This window comes from Rhodamnia argentea, chromosome 3, assembly GCF_020921035.1.
Source record: "Rhodamnia argentea isolate NSW1041297 chromosome 3, ASM2092103v1, whole genome shotgun sequence".
NCBI lineage: Eukaryota > Viridiplantae > Streptophyta > Magnoliopsida > Myrtales > Myrtaceae > Rhodamnia > Rhodamnia argentea.
Genome location: NC_063152.1, coordinates 28,808,610 through 28,828,559, shown reverse-complemented (window position 1 = coordinate 28,828,559; position 19,950 = coordinate 28,808,610). Strand labels below are relative to the sequence as shown.

Sequence of the window (19,950 nt, the reverse complement as noted above, 5' to 3'; positions counted from 1 at the left end):
AAGTTGGTAATTTTTATTAGAAAAATTCAATCATAAATTAAAAATAAGCAAATAATTTTTAAAAAAAAAGTATAAAAAAAAAACTGGGAGCAATGAGGGCTGTGCAAGCCCTCGCCGCCGCCCCACTGTCACCGACAATGGTCGTCTATGGGTGAGGGTCGGCCAACGGGGGTCACCAAGACACACAAAAGGAATTTCTATTAATGTTAATCACTTTTTTTTTTACTTTTTTTGTTATTTAGTTGTTTGGCTTGATTTCTATTTTTTAAATTTTTTCAGTATAAATAAGTGAGTAAATTTTTATTTTTTTTGCACATAAAAGTGCTAGAGATTGGCTAATGAGGCGTTGGCTGAGTTGGTGAGATCCTTGGGCCTTAGACAGTTAAACCGATGAGGTCCCGGGTTCGAATCTCCCCGGCCGCGTCTTGGGGGACTTAACCCGTGCCATTGACGCTTATAACACCACTACCCCAAGGAATAGTCTATTACGCATGGGAATTTCTGGTGGCACAAGGTGGAGTCGGTGGTCGAGTGGGTGGTTGGTGGCGGTGAGCAGAGAAGGAGATCGGGGTCGGACCTCACCGAGCTTGTGGGTCTCTCGGCGTCGGGTGCGGGGGCTTGGAAAGGTGGCAGCGGTGGTGAGAGGCTCGGACCGACGATCAAGCGACGCGGCTGCAGGTGGGATGAGGTGGATGGCTCGCTAGTGTTCGAAGAGGAGAAGAAAGAAAAGAGAGTGGGGGAGAGTCTGGTCGCATCAGGAAAGAGAGAGAGTGAGTGAAGGACAAAAAAGTGTAAAATAGATTAAAAAAAAAAGAAAAAAAGGTCAAAAAAGTAAAAATACGAAAATGCCCTTGAAATCAAGCCCTTTTTTGAAATTTTATGGTTATTTCAGACCTTTATTTGAAACAAAATTCATTTCATGCCCTATTTTGAGAAAATAAGAGTACTTCAGGCTTTTATTTGAAACAAATTTCATTTAAGGATCTTATTTAAAAAAATAAGAGGACTTAAGACTTTTTTTGAATTTTCCCCTTGTTTTGACGACGCTTTTTTTATTTTTCTTGTTGTTGACCAAAGCATCGTTCTACGTCAACATCGCTAATAGTACACGACACGTGATCAAGAGTACGCTGTACTTTTTTTTTTCTTGGGTTGGGTGGGGGGTTGGTTTTGCCGTGGTGGGTGGGTTGGTGTTGTACTTACTGTCTCTGATTTCATCTGCATGAGCGGAGATTATCACGCCAAAAACTTAAAAAAGACCCAAGCCGAGAAGAGTCGAAAACAAATGGCAAGACTTCCACCGAGGAACAATGGCAAAAGCCAATGATTTATAGTACTCTTTAAACCTTGAAAATATGAAAAGAGTGACGACATCGCTGTGGCGACAGTCTCGTCGCAGTGATGATGTCATATAATTTTTTAATTTGCCCATGCCGAGCGTGAGGCATGTATATTTGAATTCCTCCCCCACTTTGGACTTAGTTTCACTTTCTTCCTTCCACCAGACAAAAAGAGATGAGCTGGAGTGGAATTTGTTTGGGGCGACTAAAAAGTCGCGAGTGACATTGCTAGCGAAATTGTTGTTCCTGTCTGTCCTTGCGTATATCTCTGACTAATTTGTGTACTGTAATGATCCAGTTTGGCGATAGTAGCGAGTGGTTGTCGGGGCTAGAGGACCTGAACAAGAAGCGCCTCCTGACATGTTTCTAGGATGGCAATAGGGACTTGAATGAACCGAATCATACGTCGCTTGGATGTGGTGAGGTCAAGTGTTATATATGTGTGGCACTTATCCTTAACTTGCAACAAGATCTTTTTGAATAAAATCGTGCGGCCTTCGGTCCAAAATGGATAATATCGTTGACAAACGGGACCCGAGCGTGACAAATACAGCTCTCCAAAGTCATTTTGCAAATTGTCTTTCCATGGACGAATGCGATCAAAGATGTACTATATTCGTGATTTGACATATGTTGTGATAGTTAATTTCACTAGGAGCAAGTTTTCGATGTGATTTGGATATGTTCTCTAATGCTCTAACATTAAGTCGTGATCTAAGTCTTTTGAGTAAATTAAAAGTATAAATTTTAGGTGGACTCCATTTTCAATTACGAGATATTAAGTGTGGACGATAGTTTCAATCGAAAGCGGTATTTTTTTTTCCTTCATTTCGACGTCCCCCTTCCAATCATGCACGAGCCATCGATCGTCGTGTTGGTAGATGCTAGCTCCACACAGAGACAAATCTCGACTCAACTGACCACAACCGCCTAGCTAGTTCAGTGGAATTCAACGAGGCCCAATATCAACAAGCTTTTTAATCATAGTAAGATTTCATGAGATCACACAATTATTCTAAAAGTTTAAGTTATTAAGGAGAAAATTAGATAATTTTGAACCCACCACGCGCATGGCGTGTTGGTGAGAAATGAACCCTTTGGCGCCGACGTAAGTCACGGTCGGAGGTTCGAATCTCTCCTAACTCGTTCCGCGGACTTAAGTAGGAGGCCCTTGCTGGTGGGTTGCGGGGCCAGCTCCCCTCCGGATATAGTCGCTGTGTGCTTTGAAACGGGCGAAGCCCAAGTACGACCGATGGATCTTGGATTACAAAAAAAAAAAAAATAGATAATTTTGAATATTGTAACACACCCCTTCGCGGGTAGGTTGGACCTTAGACTAAGACTAAACATATAAATATATTGCAAGCAAGGCAAATAAAGAGTTTGGAAGGATTTGAATGCAAAAAATCTATTTTGATTTCACATTAGAAAGACCAACCCAATAGTTGAAGCTAGTAGGAAGACGGAAGGTGCAATGGCATGTAGTTGTCGCGATCTTGGGAACGCTTGGTCGATGGCCTGGCTTTACTAGATGTGTTCGTGCATCTTTGCAATCCAAGTTGAAGCCCCAGCGCTGTTGGAGTGGGCTGACGTACTTTGAAGATCGAATTGAACTGCATAGGTGAGCTTAGAGAGGTGCGCAGATCAAGACTGGCCTGCTTTCATGAAGCCCAAGTTGTCCACTGTTACTGCAAGACCAGATCAATTAGGGATTTCATTTGGTAATTCTGTTGCTTAGACTAGTCTTTTAAGATTGCGCGTATATCTTCCTTCAGTTATGCAAATCTTGATTGATATATGTTACATTTAATTGTCATGTCATAAAGCTTATAAATAGGCTGATGAACTATTGTAATCGCCGATCAACACATAAATTTCTTCAATTTACTATTTCGCATTGTTTTTTGGAAGGGTGAGCAAAAAGAACCGCTCGATTCGGTTCAGTTCCCGGTTCTAATATGTTATTGTCCATCCAGTTCCCAATTTCCCGAATCGGACCGACTATTTTTTTTTTAATTTCGATTTAATTTCTTAAAAATCTTAAAAGAAATTATTTAAACTCTTAATTATGGGGGATACTTGTACACATTTAAAATATGAATATGTGTTTCAAGCACATACAACCGTGGTCACTAGATCGCTCGGGAGCCGGACTAGTCCGGTTCCGGACGCGTCCGATTTGGTCTTCAATTTGAGAAATTGAAAATCGACCCTTCCAGTCAGATTTTTTATTTCGAGGTGGGATCGGATCGGGCCCACAACCGATGACCTCTTATTCCCGACTAGATGATTTTTTTTTTCCTTTTCAAAAATTCCCCACGACTTACGACACCTAAAATCTGTCGAAGTCCATTTGCACCACCTTGATTTCACCTTATGAATTATTAATGACGTGGGTCGGCAAAATTTTTCTTGTGCGGCGCCACCACGCGCTACCGACCGTATAGAACACTTCAGGCCGCTTAATAGAGCTAGATCGCAACGTATAGATGCATGGCAGTGCGATTCGTGAACGCGTGTGTGACACGCGGACAAGCTTTGACTTCGTCAATGAATGTGTGTCGGGTCCTCCTGGAAGTCGGGAAACTTTCGTATATTTTTCGTGGGAGTGTATGTATGCACCGTCCAATAAAAACCTTTACGCTGGATTAGCCTCTTTACGAAAACCCGACGTCATGAACGACAAATATAGAGATCGTGTTCATATCTAAGCCACGAAAAGATTTTCTGAAACAAGAAGCAGTGATATCAAATTCGTTTATTTAACGAAAGAAGAATAATTTAAGAAATGATCGTTTATATTTAGATATAAATTATTGTTACTAATGAAAGAAAATGTTGATTAATTATTTCAAGCAATACAAGAGATCATTTTTAGAAAAATAATTTGCAAATCATTCATTTTCCGTCAAATAAAGCCACCCGATAGCGTTGCGAAATTTCATTCCGAATCACGATCGAATGCTTTTATGAAGTCTCATTGAGATCTTAGATTAGTACGATTATATTTATGAGATGGAAGCAATCTTAATCAACACACTCATACATTTTCCAAGGCTTCCCAAGAAAGCGCAAGAAATGTTTGAGAATTTCAAAACCAAATTTATTTCCCAAAATTTATGAATTGTAATTTGCCAAACTCCACATGCATATTGAAAAACCCTCTTAATTCAAAGGCCTTTCCATTTTTGTAAAGATTTTCCCCAAAAGTCGAACCAAATGCACCCTAAAAGCCCATAACCGCGAGTTAGCTAGCTGTTAAAAGTTTATCATATATGGGATTGCAAACATAAAACCGCTTCTATCATCCGAGTTTACTAAGGCGAACAATCTCATATTATTTGGCCAAAGAAAGAAGAGTTCAAATTGACTACGCCAAACGCAGTCTCGTATTGGATGGTCAAAACACCTAAACGTAAACTAACCTGGCTAAAGAATTCCAAATTCATCACTGTTTGCTACTTCTTTTTTTTTTTTTTCCTACCTGTAATTGACCGGGTCTATATTTTTCTGTGGGTGATCAACTTGGTGATAAGGCAGGGATCATCCACAAAATACTCTCTCTTTTATACCAGAAAGAAGGTAGAAATCTAGGCGTATGAAAAAGAAATGTTTTAAATGGATCTAGAAAGTACTTAAAGATTTGAATTAATTTGAGAGGGAAAAACAAATGCTTGTGGTATGTGCAAAATCTGAACTTAAAATATTGAAGGGTAGACTATTATGGGGTTAGTCGACAATTTTTCCTCATTCGTGTTTCGATACTGTCTATTTCGATTTTAATAACGATGTTACTATCTATGTTAGAAAATGAAATGGAGTCTCTCGAAATATTTTGATAAGATCTTGAGATGGAGTGGGGCGATTTAAATAAAATGGACTCTCATGATTTTCGCTGTGGCAAGTAAAAGAATAATAATGATACCTCAACTTAGCAACGCAAAGGCAAATCTCATATTGGAGTCCACTACCAGATCGAACCAGTCAAATGGGGACCAAAAACACCAAAGTAATAAGTTTACAGAATCCAAACACTTGTCTCTCAAGATTCGTATCGATTGGGATACCAAACTGGCACGCCGGTCACCGTCCCGTGCATCTTCTCCCGATCCGCCGGCACTCCGAAATCTGGCACCGAAGGCGACGAGCCCGACGATGCGGTAACCCTCACTGAGATATTGATAATCCCGTTGCGCAGGCCTTCGGCGTCCCTCAGCCTGTAACTCAGGAAGTGCAGGTGATTCTTCGGCGTGTAGATGAAGTCCGACACCGGAATACAAGCTGTCCCGACAAGCCTGTCTCCGGCCGAGGAGCTCCTCCGGCGGACCTCCCCGACGAGGTAGCGCGAGCCCTCGGGCAAGTCCACGTGGAGCTTCTCATCCCAGTGAGGGTAGCTCTCCCCCAGGGCGTCGGGTTTCGTCGAGCCATGCAACGATGGCGAGCCGTGAGAGTCGGCCTTGACGGTGACGAAGGCATTGTTCTTGATGGGCCTGCCGTTGATGCGGAGGTCTTCGCCGGAGATGGCGGTGACTTCTAATCTGCAACTGGGAGTGTTGGCCATGTCTGACGTTTTCAAGAAAATGGTGGGTGCGCGTTCATAGAATGAAGTAGGAGACGACGCAATATGTGTACATTCATGGAACGATTCTTCTTTGATTGCGACGACAAGATTAGGATCCGAGAAAGACCCGGACTAGGAAATATGCTCGTTTCTTTGAATAATGCGTATACAAAAGGCAATGCAGTCAAAGTAGGGTCATATATAACAGGTCTTTGCAGTTTCCTCAAAACTGCCTCAAGAGGCTTTATTTCTTTGGTACTTACAATTGCCATAACAGATTCGAGATAAAATAAAATCGAGCGTAATGTAGCTTCCTTGATATTGCTTTAGAATTCTAGTTTCGATAATTGTTCCATTATACTTAGATGATTTTTTCAATTTGCTCGAAACTATTTCGAAGATTCTTGCTTTGATAATTACTTAAATTAGATGGGAAATAAGTAAGGGTACTTTTCCAATTTTGAACTCGGGATGTTGTCTATCACCTAATCGACTCTAATCTATGGATGAGAGGAAAATTATTTGACGATACCATTATTAGTTTCACATAAGATGTATTGAATGAATTAATGATGTTTAGAGAAATACCTCCCTGGATTATGAGATTTGTGATGCTTATTTAGAAAAAATTTTGCCCGGCAGTTTTCCTAATAATTTGGTAAAAACATCCCTAATCATAACATGTCCATTTTCGAAGAAACGGGCATTACCCCATTTAGGACAAACAGTAAAGCGATGAAGACTAGCGGTCCGGAGGATTGGAGTGGTTCCACCTCCTGGAATTTTCCAAAATGGGGAGAGGAAATCAATGGTTAGGAAATTTCTGGGAAATTGATTGTGCTTATAGTCGCTTGGGAATTCCATGTGCCTCGGGCAACTAGCGTAGAGAATTGTCCATTTTATTCTAAACAATCAGTGAAAATTTGGCAAAGGTGTGGAATATTGAAATTGCGTGAACCAGGTCAACCCAAGATAATGTAATATAACTGACTAAAGTTACGAGCGGATGCTCATCCTTGAGGTTGCGTGCACAATTGTCCATGCAATGGGAGACGCTCCACTGCTTTCTTTGTATAGGAGTCCGAATCGTTGAAGTTAGGGTGTGGTTCATATTCTTATTCTTATTAATAGAAATACATAGGGCCAGCGGACGAGAGCCTCGGGAGCCATCCTGGCTGGAATCTCAAGGTGCAGCGCCCCCGGAAAGCCATAGTGTTTTTATAATTTAAATCTGTATTTTATTAGTAATTTGGATTTATGCCCACGAATAGCTATTTACGCAGAGAGAGATAGAGTGCGTATGTGTGTATATATATATATATATATATATATATTGTAATTAAGAGTCGGAACAAAAATATGAGATATGTTAATTATAGTGGAATCATATGTTGATGTAGCCTTAATTTAAGAGTGAATCAAGATAAATTTTGTGTCTTGATTTCTCGTTCTCGCATTAACTTTCTATTTCGTTGTATTTATGCGCTTAATCCTGTCAGATAAGGCATTGATGAACTAATAAGCTACATTTCGATTAAAAAAAAAACATATTAAGCTACATAATGCATACAATGACTTTTAAAAAAAGAAAAAGAGCATGCGTCAATCATGTTTGGAGCAGTTAATTATAGCTTAGTGATCTCTTCTTCATGGCTCATCATCTAATAAATTGTCGTTCTAACCTTAAAAATGGTTTTGTCGCCTAAACCTTTCGCTTGTCTAGCTTATGTTAGGTTCAATCCATGGATGACTGGCATTTTATTCTGAATGTTAACTGAGATGTAATACCTCTCTCTATATATGTATATATAGCATCATCAAAAGCCAAAGTACCTCATCGACATCTACTAATTTGATAGTACCATCAGTTAATTTTTTCCATACGATCTCTCATTTAATGAGTATTTTATGTAAAATGCGCGATTATGGTGTGTGAATTCACGGTCAAAATTGTATCATCCTTGACAGTATTTTTTTTAAACAAATTCTAATAGTATTATCTGGGAAGTATTTTTCATATATAAAGTAATGCTATTGTCGCTCTTTTGGTAATGGATCATTCCACAGCTTCCTTTTTTTTTTTTTTTTTTTTGTTGACCTAGAGAGAATTCGTGGTGTCTGTCGATCTAGTCACTGTTCTAGGTCCACATTACTAATTACGGTGATATTCCACAACACGTGGTCGAGGTCACGTAAGGCAAGTGACGTCATCTGCATGAGCTGTTGCCCACGTAGAAGGAGGACTTAAGGCTTATGCCAAGAAGAGTCAACGAACACGAAGAAACTAAATGGCAAGACTTCCACCGAGGAAAAACCATATCAACGCAAAAGTCACAAATTAATCATCTTTTTAGCCTTGAAAACATTGGGATGACGAGAGCGTGACGATGTCGGTCTCGTCACTGCGATTACGTCACGTAGTTTTCCAATTTGCTGGTCCTGAGCTCGAAGCACATGGATTCATCTTCGAATTTTCCCCTCCTTTGGAGTTGTTCTCGCTTCCTTCCGTCCACTAGACAAAAGAGATGGGCTGGACTGTGAATCTGCGACTTGGTCAGGGCGGCTAACAAGTCGCGACATGCTAGCGAAGCTGCTTTTCCTGTGCGTCGTTCCCGTGACGTATATGTCTGACGAATCGAATACAGCTGTCCAAGTCATTTTGCAAGTCGTCTTTGCATGGATCGAAGCGATCGGAGACACATTATCGAGTCGTGATCAGAGTCTTCAAGTTGATGTCACGCATTTCATCTGGATTCCATCTTTTGATGCAAGATATTAGATGTGGGAAAATAGTTTCGATACAAGGTAAGGATGATGTGTAATTGTTTCGTAGTTGAGCTATTTTGTCTGGTATTTAGAAGGCACGTCGCGGCCATGCGCTTTATCGTCCATAGTGTTGCGATCTTGAGTTCTCGTTGACAATTCGTCAAATTCGCGACAAAGGTATTCGAGCACCATCGTATAGTTATCAATACGGGATGTGTATATAGATCGACCTCGAAGGATCAAACATGAACTGGCTGTTAAATAAGAAACAAGTGTTTGAAGGAGGACATTAGAGCTTTCACAGGCTGCAATTGCTTTTTTTGTTTTCCCCTGTCAAAACTTAACCATTTCATACCCACCCATCGGTGGCCACGATGGTTTGAGCTCGGCTCCTTTCACGAGAGGTCTTGAGTTTGAAACTCATAGACGTTAATAATTTAAGCGGGGGGTTATGGCGGTGGGATGTTACGCTAGCCCCCCGAGGAATAGTCATGGTCCACCGCTGGTTTGAGCTATAGCTCGCCGGCCGTGCGGATACTTGGGTTATAAAAAAAAAAAAAAAAAACTTAACCATTTCATTCATTCAAAGGTAGAACATAACAAGGGTTGATGACAAGAGTCGATGAGAACATAACAAGGGTTGATGACAAGAATTGGTACATTAAAGATCCCATACGGGTTGCAATGATGTGTGCTATATCCACTCCCCATGATCCTTGTTCGTGTGCAAAACGTAATGATGTGCACAAAGTCATAAGAGTAAGGGCTCCCATTTTTAAGGGGATAAGGATACTACAAATGTCATAACTATTGAACGATACTCGGTTGAGTGCCGAACTTTTTTTTTTTTCGATCACTTAAATACCATAACTTCTAAAAAGCATTCACTTGAATGCCATAACTTTCAATCGATCACTTAAGTGCCATAGTTTTTTAAAAACATTCATTCAAGTGTCGAAATTCTAACATGGAATAGAACTTATGGCGAACATTTTTAAGAAATTATGGCACTCGGGCAATCGATTGAAAAATTATATGAAACTCAAGTGATTGGGAAAAAAAATATATGACACTTAAATAAGTGACGTACGGAAGTTATAACACTCAAACGATAAAAAAAAAAAAATTATCAAACTCGAGTGAGCACCGTATGAAAATTGGGGTGTCATTGTCCCCAATTTTTAACGACTGGCTACTACGCACGATTATTTCCATACCCGAACATAAATATGATTAAATGAGACCCACCGATCGGTGGCCGAGTTGGTTTGAGTTCAGTTCCTTTCACGAGAGGTCATAGGTTCAAAACTCCTCGGCCCCGGTGTCTTAAGTGGGAGGTCGTGGTGGTGGGCTCCTGCGCTAGCCCCTCCCGAGGACTAATCGTGCTCCACCACTGTGTTGAGCGAAGCTCGCCGGCCGCGAAGAATCTCGGTCATAAAAAAAAAAATATATATATATATATGTGTGTGTGTGTGTGTGTGCGTGTGTGCTAGCCCCTCCCGAGGACTAATCGTGCTCCACCACTGTGTTGAGCGAAGCTTGCCGGCCGCGAAGAATCTCGGTCATAAAAAAAAAAATATATATATATATATATATATGTGTGTGTGTGTGTGTGTGTGTGTGTGTGTGAGTGATTAACTGAGAACATTCACATATGTCCAACGAACACTACAAAATTATAACAGTAACGTTATTTAAAAATCCAAGAAAGACGATTGCACGTACTTTGGTTATGCGATGTTATCCGGGGGATTTTCTTTTTGCACCTGCTTTGCCAAAAGGTATCGCGAAATGTCTTTCAGAATATGGATCGATGACAAAATTCACAAAGGGTGGAAATGGGCCATTTGATGATTCTCGGTCAGGAAACGAAAACGATGGGAAATTTAAAGATATCGAAACTGGGAATAATGGTTGCCGGCCTTGCAAAAGATACTGGAGTTTAAAAATAAACTGGAAGGTATAAGTGAACAATTTGTGTTCTTTGATTAATTGACGGTCCTTTCTACAATCTACAATTCAAGTATTTATACCTACCATCGATAGTTGACGACGTTTGCAAAGAAATCGAACACGTCCGACATGCCTCTTGCAATTCAGCAACTCCTATTTACAAATAGTTACACAATCGATTCCATTACTCGGTAGTAATATCTCTTTCACGATTGCCATCACCTAGACGAGACCGGTTCGTCCGAACTGCCGGTTCCTGTTTGGAACCGCCGGTTCCCTGGGCCAACGGCTCTTTCCCCCAAGCCTCCCACCCCCCCTCTTTTTTTAAAAAAAAAAAAACGGGTCGGAACCGGCCCGGAACCGGTTCAGACAATTTAGAAACCGGAACCGACCCTTGAGGGTTGGAACCGTGGGCCCGGTCAATGGGCCGGTTCCGGGCCTCCAATTCCATTTGGCCATGTCTACCATCACCAGTGGATCTTTGGCTCCATTACATGTTGGTTGCGCCAATTTTCTTCTTTACTATGACTCTCCGATGGTTTCATCCGAGACTTCTTTTGTAGTTTGAATCAACTCTCATTGTTGGCACTCTACTCCAAGGCTTATCTAATCCCACCTGTATCATCGATCAATTAAAATTGGTTTTCCTACTGACTAACTAGATTTGTCGACTATTAGCTCTCGACACTTAGTGATTCTTTGTCTATGTCACTTCTCTTTTGTCGCTGCCACTTCTCTCTCGACCTCTGTCAATTGAGTCGACGACTGGGGACTTGGACGTTGTTTGGTGCCAGCATCAGCATAAGAGGGCAAACCCTTTTAGGGCATTAGGTAGAATGTAATTCACCTAGAAGGAAACAATGTATTAAAATCTTCAACATGTGTAATTTTAATGTCCCCGCTTCCAATCCTACATGCGCCATTGTTAGCCTTGCTAGTAGATGCTAGCTTCGAATAGAGACATATCTTAACTCGTTTGATTATAGTTTCAACTCATGCCTAAAATAAATTGATAATAAAGATGAAAATTTGACGGAAGTGTGGTAGAAGATCGTGTGTGTTTATCTTGAAATTGTACATGCATCTCCATATGTTCTTGAAATAAGATTAAGATCTAATTTTCTAGAATCAATCTTGGCTGACATTGGTTGGATTTGAAGAGAGGAAGAAAGACATTGTCTAAAAAGGGAGAAAAGAGGAAAAGAACATTTTGCAGCTTATTTTACCTAAACGACAACGTATCACATGCTCGGTTTATCCACACTTTTCCGGAGCGCATATCATCGTCTTCGAACACAGAGCTTCCAAAGTGAGAAGAACTGAGACTGAGAAGAGAACCATCCATGGCTTCACCTTCTGCTTCGAGTCATCTCTCCCTCATCTCCAAGCCTTCAAAGCCGCCGCCGCAGACGCAGCCACAGCCACAGCCACTTGGCCTTCTCTTCCAATTCCCGCCGAGCCGGTCCACTGCGTCCTCGATCTCTCGACCGGCCGATTCCAGGTTCAGGTGCTCGGCCAGCCAGACAGGCTTCTTCACTCGGCTTGGCCGGCTGATGAAGGAGAAGGCGAAGAGCGACGTCGAGAAGATATTTTCTGGATTCTCGAAGACCAGAGACAATCTCGCGGTCATCGACGAGCTCCTTCTTTACTGGAACCTCGCCGACACCGATCGCGTCCTCGATGAACTCGAAGAGGTCCTTCAATTTTAATTCTATGTAGAGTCCGGATTCGATTATGAAAGGATCGATTTCGTACAGCTTGGTTATGCGCTTCGTTGAAGCTTTTAGTGCGTTGAAGCAGCGCGGTTCCTTTGTCGTGCGTAGAAGTATTGTTGTTTCATGTATCGCCTATGGAGAGTGTTTTGTTTCAGTTTGTAGTGTCTAGAACTAGAGAAGGTTCGATTGTTTTACCTGGAAGCAGTTGTCCCGTTTCCATTTCTCTTTTGCATGTTCTTTACGTTTTGTTATCGATTTCAGGCTCTGCTAGTGGCCGACTTTGGTCCGAAAATTACAATTAGGATTGTGGATAGATTGCGCGAGGATATATTGGCAGGAAAGCTTAAATCAGGAGCTGAGATAAAGGTAGCTTCAATTGAAACAATTGGTCGATTTTTGCGAATGCTGTTATCAAGTTAGCCTTTTATAGTTTAATTGGCCCTTTCAAACTCTCTTTGTTTTTGGTTGTGTATCTGATTCTTCTCTGAAACTTGGAATTTTCTTTTAGAAGTTGATTGACATGGAAATCGACTCCTTGTGTGTTGTATGACCGTAGGACGCATTGAAGAAGAGTGTTTTGGAGTTTTTAAACAAAATGGGGAGCAAAACCGAACTCCAACTTGGTTTCAGGTTCAGCAATACTTAAGTGTTTCTTTCTTGCCATGAAATACACTGTTCATGTTCGATATGTATTATCATCAGGAAACCGGCTGTGGTAATGATTGTTGGTGTTAATGGAGGCGGGAAAACAACGTCTCTTGGTAAGTAGTGTGGTTCCTTGCTAGAATTTCAAAGGAAACTAGGAGGAAGTTGATTAAGCTGTATCCAAATGGAAGTTTCGTTGCAAAAATTGGTTGTAGTTAACTATGAGTTGCTCTCTCATGTGCATTCTTATCATTCTGCTGCTTGTGATGTTATGTTCTTATGTTCTACACTGGACTAACCTTGACCATTCTTTGCTTTCAAGAGATATAATACATTAGGTTCTGCTGTTCTTATAAAAACAAAAAGGAAAATGCTGATGTCTTTGATTACCTCACTGCAGGAAAGCTGGCTAATAGACTAAAGAGAGAAGGAGCGAAGGTGATTGCCTCCCTGCACGAACATTTCTCTGAGATGATCAAACCTTATGCCTTTAATTAAGAGTTCAGCATAATTTATCGATCAAGGAGTACATTCAAGTACAACGTTCTATATGAGCTGTGTTGTAGATTTCTTTCGTATTTCATCTGCACCACCTGATGATGGGAGATTGGCTTAGGTTCTACTGGCGGCAGGTGACACCTTCAGAGCAGCTGCTACTGATCAGCTTGAAATTTGGGCTGAGAGGACTGGGTGTGAGATTGTAGTGGCTGAAGGAGAGAAGCCTAAAGCATCATCAGGTAGACGATTGGAGGGAAAGAGTCGAATGTAATTTTATCTACATCTCCAGTTGAATTATTCTCTCTTATACTGGTTAAACTAGTTTGATGATGCTGACTATGATCTTAGAAGTTCTTCCTGAATAGTGCTCTCTCAGGCCGTGAAAAGAGGGAAAGAACAAGGATTTGATGTTGTCTTATGTGATACTTCGGGACGTAAGCACAATCACTCCTTGGTTTTTCTAGGACAGTCTCTTGGCTAGTTTTTTGTTTTTTGGGTCTAAGTCTCTTGGCTAGTTTAAGTGGCATAATTTAGGAGAGATGCCTCCTTTACATTTTCAGGTCTGCACACTAACTACAGCTTGATGGAAGAGCTGATCGCATGCAAGAAAGCTGTTGCCAAAGTGGTTCGTGGTGCACCAAATGTACAGTTCATCTTTTCATGTCACAAGCAAAAGCTTATTATATCTGGAATCTCTTCATTTGGTTTATTTCAGGTTTCCTATTCATTTGCCGCTTTTTTAAAAGCAAAAAGAATGAACTCTTCCAATATTTTGGATCTAACGATGGCATTTGTTGTGGTTATTCGTTGTTGACTAATTACTGAAGACCTTATTTCAAATTTTCCAGGAAATTTTATTAGTTCTGGATGGGACGACAGGGTTGAATATGCTTCCACAGGCGAGAGAATTCAATGATGTAATATCATGCTCTCATCATTGTATTCAATAATACCTATATCTTTCTTCTCACTTATATGTACTTGCACGGTCGATTAGAATATAAATTATACTTTCAGAACTTAAAAGGATGAGGGACATAACATGGAAGAAGCGTCTCAAAAGCCCTTAATTGTCTGTAGTATATATTATGTTTTCATGAACTGAAAGTTTTAAAGTGATGAACCATAGTATTTATTATGATTTGAGGGCCTCTTGGTGCTGATGGGTGGTAGGTGGCGAGGAAATGCTTGGAGATAATCAAAAGGTCTTTTCTATCTGCTTGTGCTCTTGCTCGTATTGTCTTCTAATATAGTGGAGTGCTGAAAGCCGAGAACCCTGTTTTTTTCTGTAGAATTTCTGAGATCTAGCGGGTTATTTGTTAGGTCCTATTAGAGAGTTAGTCTGCTGTAACTCATTTTTTCCTTTTTGACTTGTTTCGAATGAGCGCCATGGGAATCCCAAATGAGAATTCTGGCTAGTTCTTTGAATTTGTTGCTTATTTCACATTTGACAGCTGGCACAATTAATGACATTGATCCTGAACTTTTGCAGGTGGTAGGGGTGACCGGTTTCATTTTAACAAAACTTGACGGTTCTGCGAGAGGTGGCTGTGTGGTGGGCATCAATTTTTAAATGTCTATTCAGCCTCTGTCCGGCTTTGCCTCTTCGAATAGATGTGCTGAAGATTTAGCATCAAATCACTGTTTGCAGGTCAGTGTGGTAGATGAGCTGGGCATCCCTGTTAAGTTTGTGGGTGTAGGTGAAGGAGTTGAAGATCTCCAACCCTTTGATGCCGAGGCTTTTGTTGATGCAATATTTGCATGAGGTCTTAAAGTTGGTGAGATTATCAAACCTACCTGTACTTCTCTTGTTTAACTAGAACCATGCAATTCTAAGTTCGTCTCTGCCAACACTTTGAAACAGTGCCATCATTGTTTTCATTTTGATTCTTGTTCTCAAGTAATGAATATCAGTTCATACTTTATGTCAATAGCCAGAGCCTGCTTTTCTATCCTCAGAAAAATTCCCAATTGAATTAGCCAGATCACTAGCTAATCCAGTTGTCATCGCCGACTCCTGTGTCTACTCAGGCAAGCTTTCTTTTAGCATTTGGAAGTTGCATCTTGCAATACTATGCTTCTACTTGTCATCCCTTTTTTTGTCGATCAGGAAAGAATTTCAGGTCAATACCCTAGTCTCTCTCTACTTCCGTCAGGTCAAAGAGAACCCTTTAGTTGTTTGCATGATCACCTATGAATCAAATAGAACGGCCACTTTTCATTTGGTGGCGTTGGTAGTGGTGGTAGAAAGAGCTCTATGGTGCTCTGTGATCTGAAGGACTCGCAGATGTTCAATTTAAGGCAACAGATAGGTCAGCGAAAAGAAAACAGACGGGTCATTGATCACAGTTGATTGTGTAGGCCTTAACCCCTCTTCCATCGTTTTAAACCAAATCTCACCCTCTCTCAGAAAATTCTCAATAGCTTCTTATATTACAATATACAGGTAACCTTCTCTTGTTTTATATTTGCTAGAAATTGTCGATGCTCATGTTGCTTCCTTTTCTTGTGCTCACTACTGCGGTACTTCAGATGGTTCGAGGTGATCATGGGGGCTTCATCACTTCGTCTGCCCAAACAAGGGAATTGATCGACAAGGTTCACTGGAAATGCAACTGAGATTTTACTGAGAGAATGTGAAAAGACTTCCTTCCTTGGGGATCCATGAATTTCTTGTGGCATGTCACACGCTTTGAAGACCAGAGTCCTGGTGATGGAGATGGAAAGGTGAATAGCGGTTTACGAAGGATGAATCATTGCTTTCCCTCTCGTTTCTGCAGATTTCTTAAAAATGCTTTCATCGGGTTTGTGAGTTCATTATCTGCACGTTAGCTAATTTCTCTTGCCACTCCCCTAAGTGAGACAGTCCATTTTCAGCAAGCTATTTCTGGCCTTCATATACAACACAGATCATAGATATTTGTAATCAGCGATTTCTCATCTGAGGAGCTGTAGTGTTTCATTTAAGACGCTAGATGAAAATCCTTCTGATTTGTGCTATTTCTTCATTCATTTACTCAGTGAAGCAGCCAATTTTCATTCAAACTCATTATTTTAACTGATTTTACATATGTTGTACTGTAAGTATTATTTAAAAAGAAGAGTGCAATAGCAATAAATCCGATAAAGTGGGTTTTCCTTCCACTTTTCAAGAAAGATGAACTTCACCAAAATCCATTATACTTACGAAATGTATTATTTCATGGAGATCTAATCAAATCATGATGTCATTTTCTCTTCTAGAATGGACCTTTTTTTTTCACTTTGTTTAGGTGAAAGGAAATCTATCCCTTCTTTTTTTCACAAACAACACAAACGACACTGACGCTATTGCTCAGTTTGTCTTGTGAAAAATAAATAATTTAAAAAATAGTTGCTTGTATTCGCTTGAAATAGTTAGTCAATGAAAACATTTTCATTATCGACAACAATTTATATCTATATATCTTTATGAAAGATAAAATATTTTTCGTTCATTCATCTTTGTAAGCGATTATTTTTTTTTTAAGTTTTTCGAATTATTCATTTTTCACGAAACAAAATAAGTTTACATCTTAGAATTTACTTATCTTGCAATTAAGTACAATTCATTTCATGGCTTTTGTCAATGCAAAATATTCGACATATTTACTATTCGCTTAAGTATTATAGAAAAAAATATCATATCATATATAGTACAAGCAGTAGTAATCATAAAAATATTAACAATTAGGTTTTTTTTTTTTCTAACTTAGTCTCTGTACTTCATTTTATTGGTCCAACCAATTTAACCATGAATTATTCCATTGAAGATCCTAATTTGACAAAATGAATTGAAATACCCTCCATGAAAAGGATATAATTTCACTTGATTTCACTTCACGCTCCAAATTTTGGAAGTTCAAAATGTTTTGGGCAAAACAAAGGAAATGTTGATCAAGGGAAAGAACGCGGAAATCCCAGAGACACCATATATCTACCAAGTTGCGCTACACGCCAACTCAACAGGCATACTCATCTTCAAACCTCGAAAGGGTGCTTTTGGAACAAGCTAAGCATACCTCAAATTTTTTCGCAAGCTAATGGAGAGTACTCTTTTTTTTACTCTGAGCACGGACTACATACTTAAAAAAGACAATTGCAGTTTCCGCACATGGGGTAAATCAATATAATAAACCAATCCTCATAAGCATAATCTCATGCAACTAACCACACACAATAACATTTCCTTAGATTTGCCTAGTTGACAATGAATAATTCTCACCACAATCCGCCAAGGAAGGCTCAATTTTTGGCATGATCCCCAAAATTTCTAATTCTGTGATAAAGCGAAAGTAATCAGCGCTAACAAATCTTCAGAATTTCACTCTCATTGACGACGTTCAGCGCACAAATACAACAGCCAACAAAGCCAAACTACGACAAAACCTCTTCCGAGTTATTATTAAGATCAACAATGATGGTCTTGTTCATCCATGAAGTTCTATGAATCTTTATTTTTCGTCAGAAGAGGTTGACACATCTAACCACCTAAAAAGCATCTTCCTAGGATGGTCCTACACTCTCAAGTGAATCAAGGCTATTCAAGCAAAATATTGCAGAGTCCATCACTATATTCTGCAGGAAGGCATGAAACTAGAAAAATGCACAAATTAACCTGCAATGTCAAATGGCAGACATATAGCACAATATGGCACTAGCAGAGTAGTAGTTTATCGACATACCACGATGGCATACCATTAGTGCTTGATGCAGCAACAGGATGAATATCTTAATTCTTGTTAAGATACATGGATTTTGTCCGTGAATTGGCTTCAAATTCTCACAACTTAGCAAGGGGCATATTAAAAAAGGTAGCTCGAGCAGCAAAGGCAAGCTTTTCAGACTTTTTCGATTTGAAATTGACCTCTACTACAGTCACATTTCTTCCGGTCCTCACCACCGAAGCATCAATGATCAGCTCAGACTACACAAAATAGACAAGTTGCAAGTCCTATAAGCATGAAATCCATAAACTCGTCCGTGATCAATAGTGGATAAATTCAACGTTGCTGAACAGTATCAAAAGGAAAATTAAAAACCACCAATGGATGGGAAAAGAAACATACATTTTGAGGGGCAGCAGAGAGGTAAGAAATGCTCAATTCGCCAAGAAACAGCTCTTTATCCTTGTGCATGACTGTTCTAGCGCAACCAATTGCCACTCTCTCTGCAACAGCAGCAACAGCTCCCCCGTGCAGTCCACCATACGCGTTCTGCAATACAACCATGAGAACCAATACAATTGTTGTTAACAGAGGGAAGTATTGAAACATCGATCCACCAATGCATTTGAAGAAAATATGAGATATTTAGTTGCAGCTAATCGATATATTATTGTGCTCTTCGATTGGTTAAAGCTAGTAGCTTCTTTTCAGTTGTTGAGCAAAATGAGGAATCATAGCATTAACTAGTGTCAAACTCTGTGGTACCGTTATTATTCCATCCAAAATGCAAGTGTGCTTAGTATCTGTTGTTTTGACACTGCACCTGATGCGTAGTCTAGAGTTTCTGCCAAAGCTTTAAAGCACATAATTGGTTTTAGATAGTCACACTGGCACGTACGAGATTCAGACACAGAACAACATCAAAGTTACTTGAAACCTAAAATCATATGGATGAAACGTGGTGAATTATCTACTATTTCAACTGATTAATAGAATGAATCTCACAGTCTCTCAGTAAGTTCAAGCCCTGGAATGAATAATAAGGTGTCCATTTCCTCAAATCTCTCTGAACTCCAGCTGACTGAACTCTATTAGGCTGGTCATTCCTCTAAATCGACAGCGTTGATCTAGAATTCATTTCCATGAGAAGAATGAACAGTCAATCAACCAGAACAGACGATATCGCAAGCAATCAAATAAGTCCAGTTCATCGGAGACCCATACCTTCTGCGCCAATTGTGGACCAAAACGAGCAGCATCCAACTAATGCTATCGAATCTCATAACGTCTCGTGCCAGTATTTTCAACATGCATATCCGTTATATCTCGTAAAGCTCGAAGCAATTAACCACGCATCAACGCATAACAAAGCCAAGCCAATCAAAATCGACAACCACTCCAAGTGGAATCCAATCCAATTGACGGAACAGACTAAAGTGAAGGGAGAGTAACCAAGAGTGGAGGTCCGACAGAGAGGAGGCAAGACACTTTGCCTCGCTGGACTCGATCGGCTCTGAGGGAGCTGCAGAGGAGGTCGGAGTAGCCGTCGGCGGCCGCGTACGGAGGCGGAATGGAATCCGAGGCTCCGGTCCTCTCCAAGAAGCGGACCATCTCGTCCACGTGCTCGCGAGGGACGTCCTGCGAGATCTTCACTAGAGTCTCGGTCGCCATAGTCGAGGAGTAAAGAAATAACGACGACCTGCGTATGAAAATAGAACGGCAGAGCTTTGCGGTTTCCCTTTTGCTCGGAGCATTTTTAACGAAGACGTCATAAATAGTTTCGCGCG

General features: G+C 40.3%; 3 protein-coding genes across 7 annotated transcripts; 1 reads left to right on the top strand and 2 right to left on the bottom strand.

The window, feature by feature from the left end:
* Nucleotides 1–5,333: 5,333 nt before the first annotated feature.
* Nucleotides 5,334–5,946, bottom strand: LOC115743029 (BON1-associated protein 1-like). The gene has a single exon (XM_030677618.2). The coding sequence runs from the start codon at nt 5,899–5,901 to the stop codon at nt 5,383–5,385; it is 519 nt and encodes a 172-aa protein (XP_030533478.1). The 5' UTR covers nt 5,902–5,946; the 3' UTR covers nt 5,334–5,382.
* Nucleotides 5,947–11,882: 5,936 nt separating this feature from the next.
* LOC115743203 (cell division protein FtsY homolog, chloroplastic) lies at nt 11,883–16,343 on the top strand. Of its 5 annotated transcripts, none has more exons than XM_030677911.2 (12): nt 11,883–12,314; nt 12,597–12,701; nt 12,892–12,965; nt 13,038–13,096; nt 13,381–13,418; nt 13,597–13,717; nt 13,844–13,912; nt 14,039–14,193; nt 14,327–14,395; nt 14,971–15,033; nt 15,130–15,256; nt 16,011–16,343. In XM_030677911.2, exons 1-11 carry the CDS (start codon nt 11,964–11,966, stop codon nt 15,241–15,243), a joined length of 1,218 nt encoding a protein of 405 aa, XP_030533771.1. In that variant the 5' UTR covers nt 11,883–11,963; the 3' UTR covers nt 15,244–15,256; nt 16,011–16,343. The 5 variants fall into 5 exon arrangements, with proteins under 5 accessions (XP_030533771.1, XP_030533769.1, XP_048132108.1 ...); XM_030677909.2 differs by having other exon boundaries at nt 16,003–16,343; XM_048276151.1 differs by having other exon boundaries at nt 15,999–16,343.
* A 1,454-nt stretch (nt 16,344–17,797) lies between these two features.
* LOC115743227 lies at nt 17,798–19,892 on the bottom strand. The gene is made up of 3 exons (XM_030677952.2): nt 19,616–19,892; nt 18,566–18,712; nt 17,798–18,423 (listed from the first exon to the last, which is right to left on the bottom strand). Exons 1-3 carry the CDS (start codon nt 19,832–19,834, stop codon nt 18,280–18,282), a joined length of 510 nt encoding a protein of 169 aa, XP_030533812.1. The 5' UTR covers nt 19,835–19,892; the 3' UTR covers nt 17,798–18,279.
* Between the last annotated feature and the right edge of the window lie 58 nt (nt 19,893–19,950).

What these genes read in the sequence shown, in the direction of transcription:
- LOC115743029 (XM_030677618.2), bottom strand. Translation starts at nt 5,901, where the DNA reads ATGGCCAACACTCCCAGTTGCAGATTAGAAGTCACCGCCATCTCCGGC.
- LOC115743203 (XM_030677911.2), top strand. Translation starts at nt 11,964, where the DNA reads ATGGCTTCACCTTCTGCTTCGAGTCATCTCTCCCTCATCTCCAAGCCT. An exon ending in AATCAGGAGCTGAGATAAAG is followed by an intron (nt 12,702 to 12,891) that starts GTAGCTTCAATT and finishes GTATGACCGTAG; the next exon opens with GACGCATTGAAGAAGAGTGT. An exon ending in TAAAGAGAGAAGGAGCGAAG is followed by an intron (nt 13,419 to 13,596) that starts GTGATTGCCTCC and finishes AGATTGGCTTAG; the next exon opens with GTTCTACTGGCGGCAGGTGA.
- LOC115743227 (XM_030677952.2), bottom strand. Translation starts at nt 19,834, where the DNA reads ATGGCGACCGAGACTCTAGTGAAGATCTCGCAGGACGTCCCTCGCGAG. An exon ending in CTGTCGGACCTCCACTCTTG is followed by an intron (nt 18,713 to 19,615) that starts GTTACTCTCCCT and finishes GTTGTATTGCAG; the next exon opens with AACGCGTATGGTGGACTGCA. An exon ending in TCTCTGCTGCCCCTCAAAAT is followed by an intron (nt 18,424 to 18,565) that starts GTATGTTTCTTT and finishes TATTTTGTGTAG; the next exon opens with TCTGAGCTGATCATTGATGC.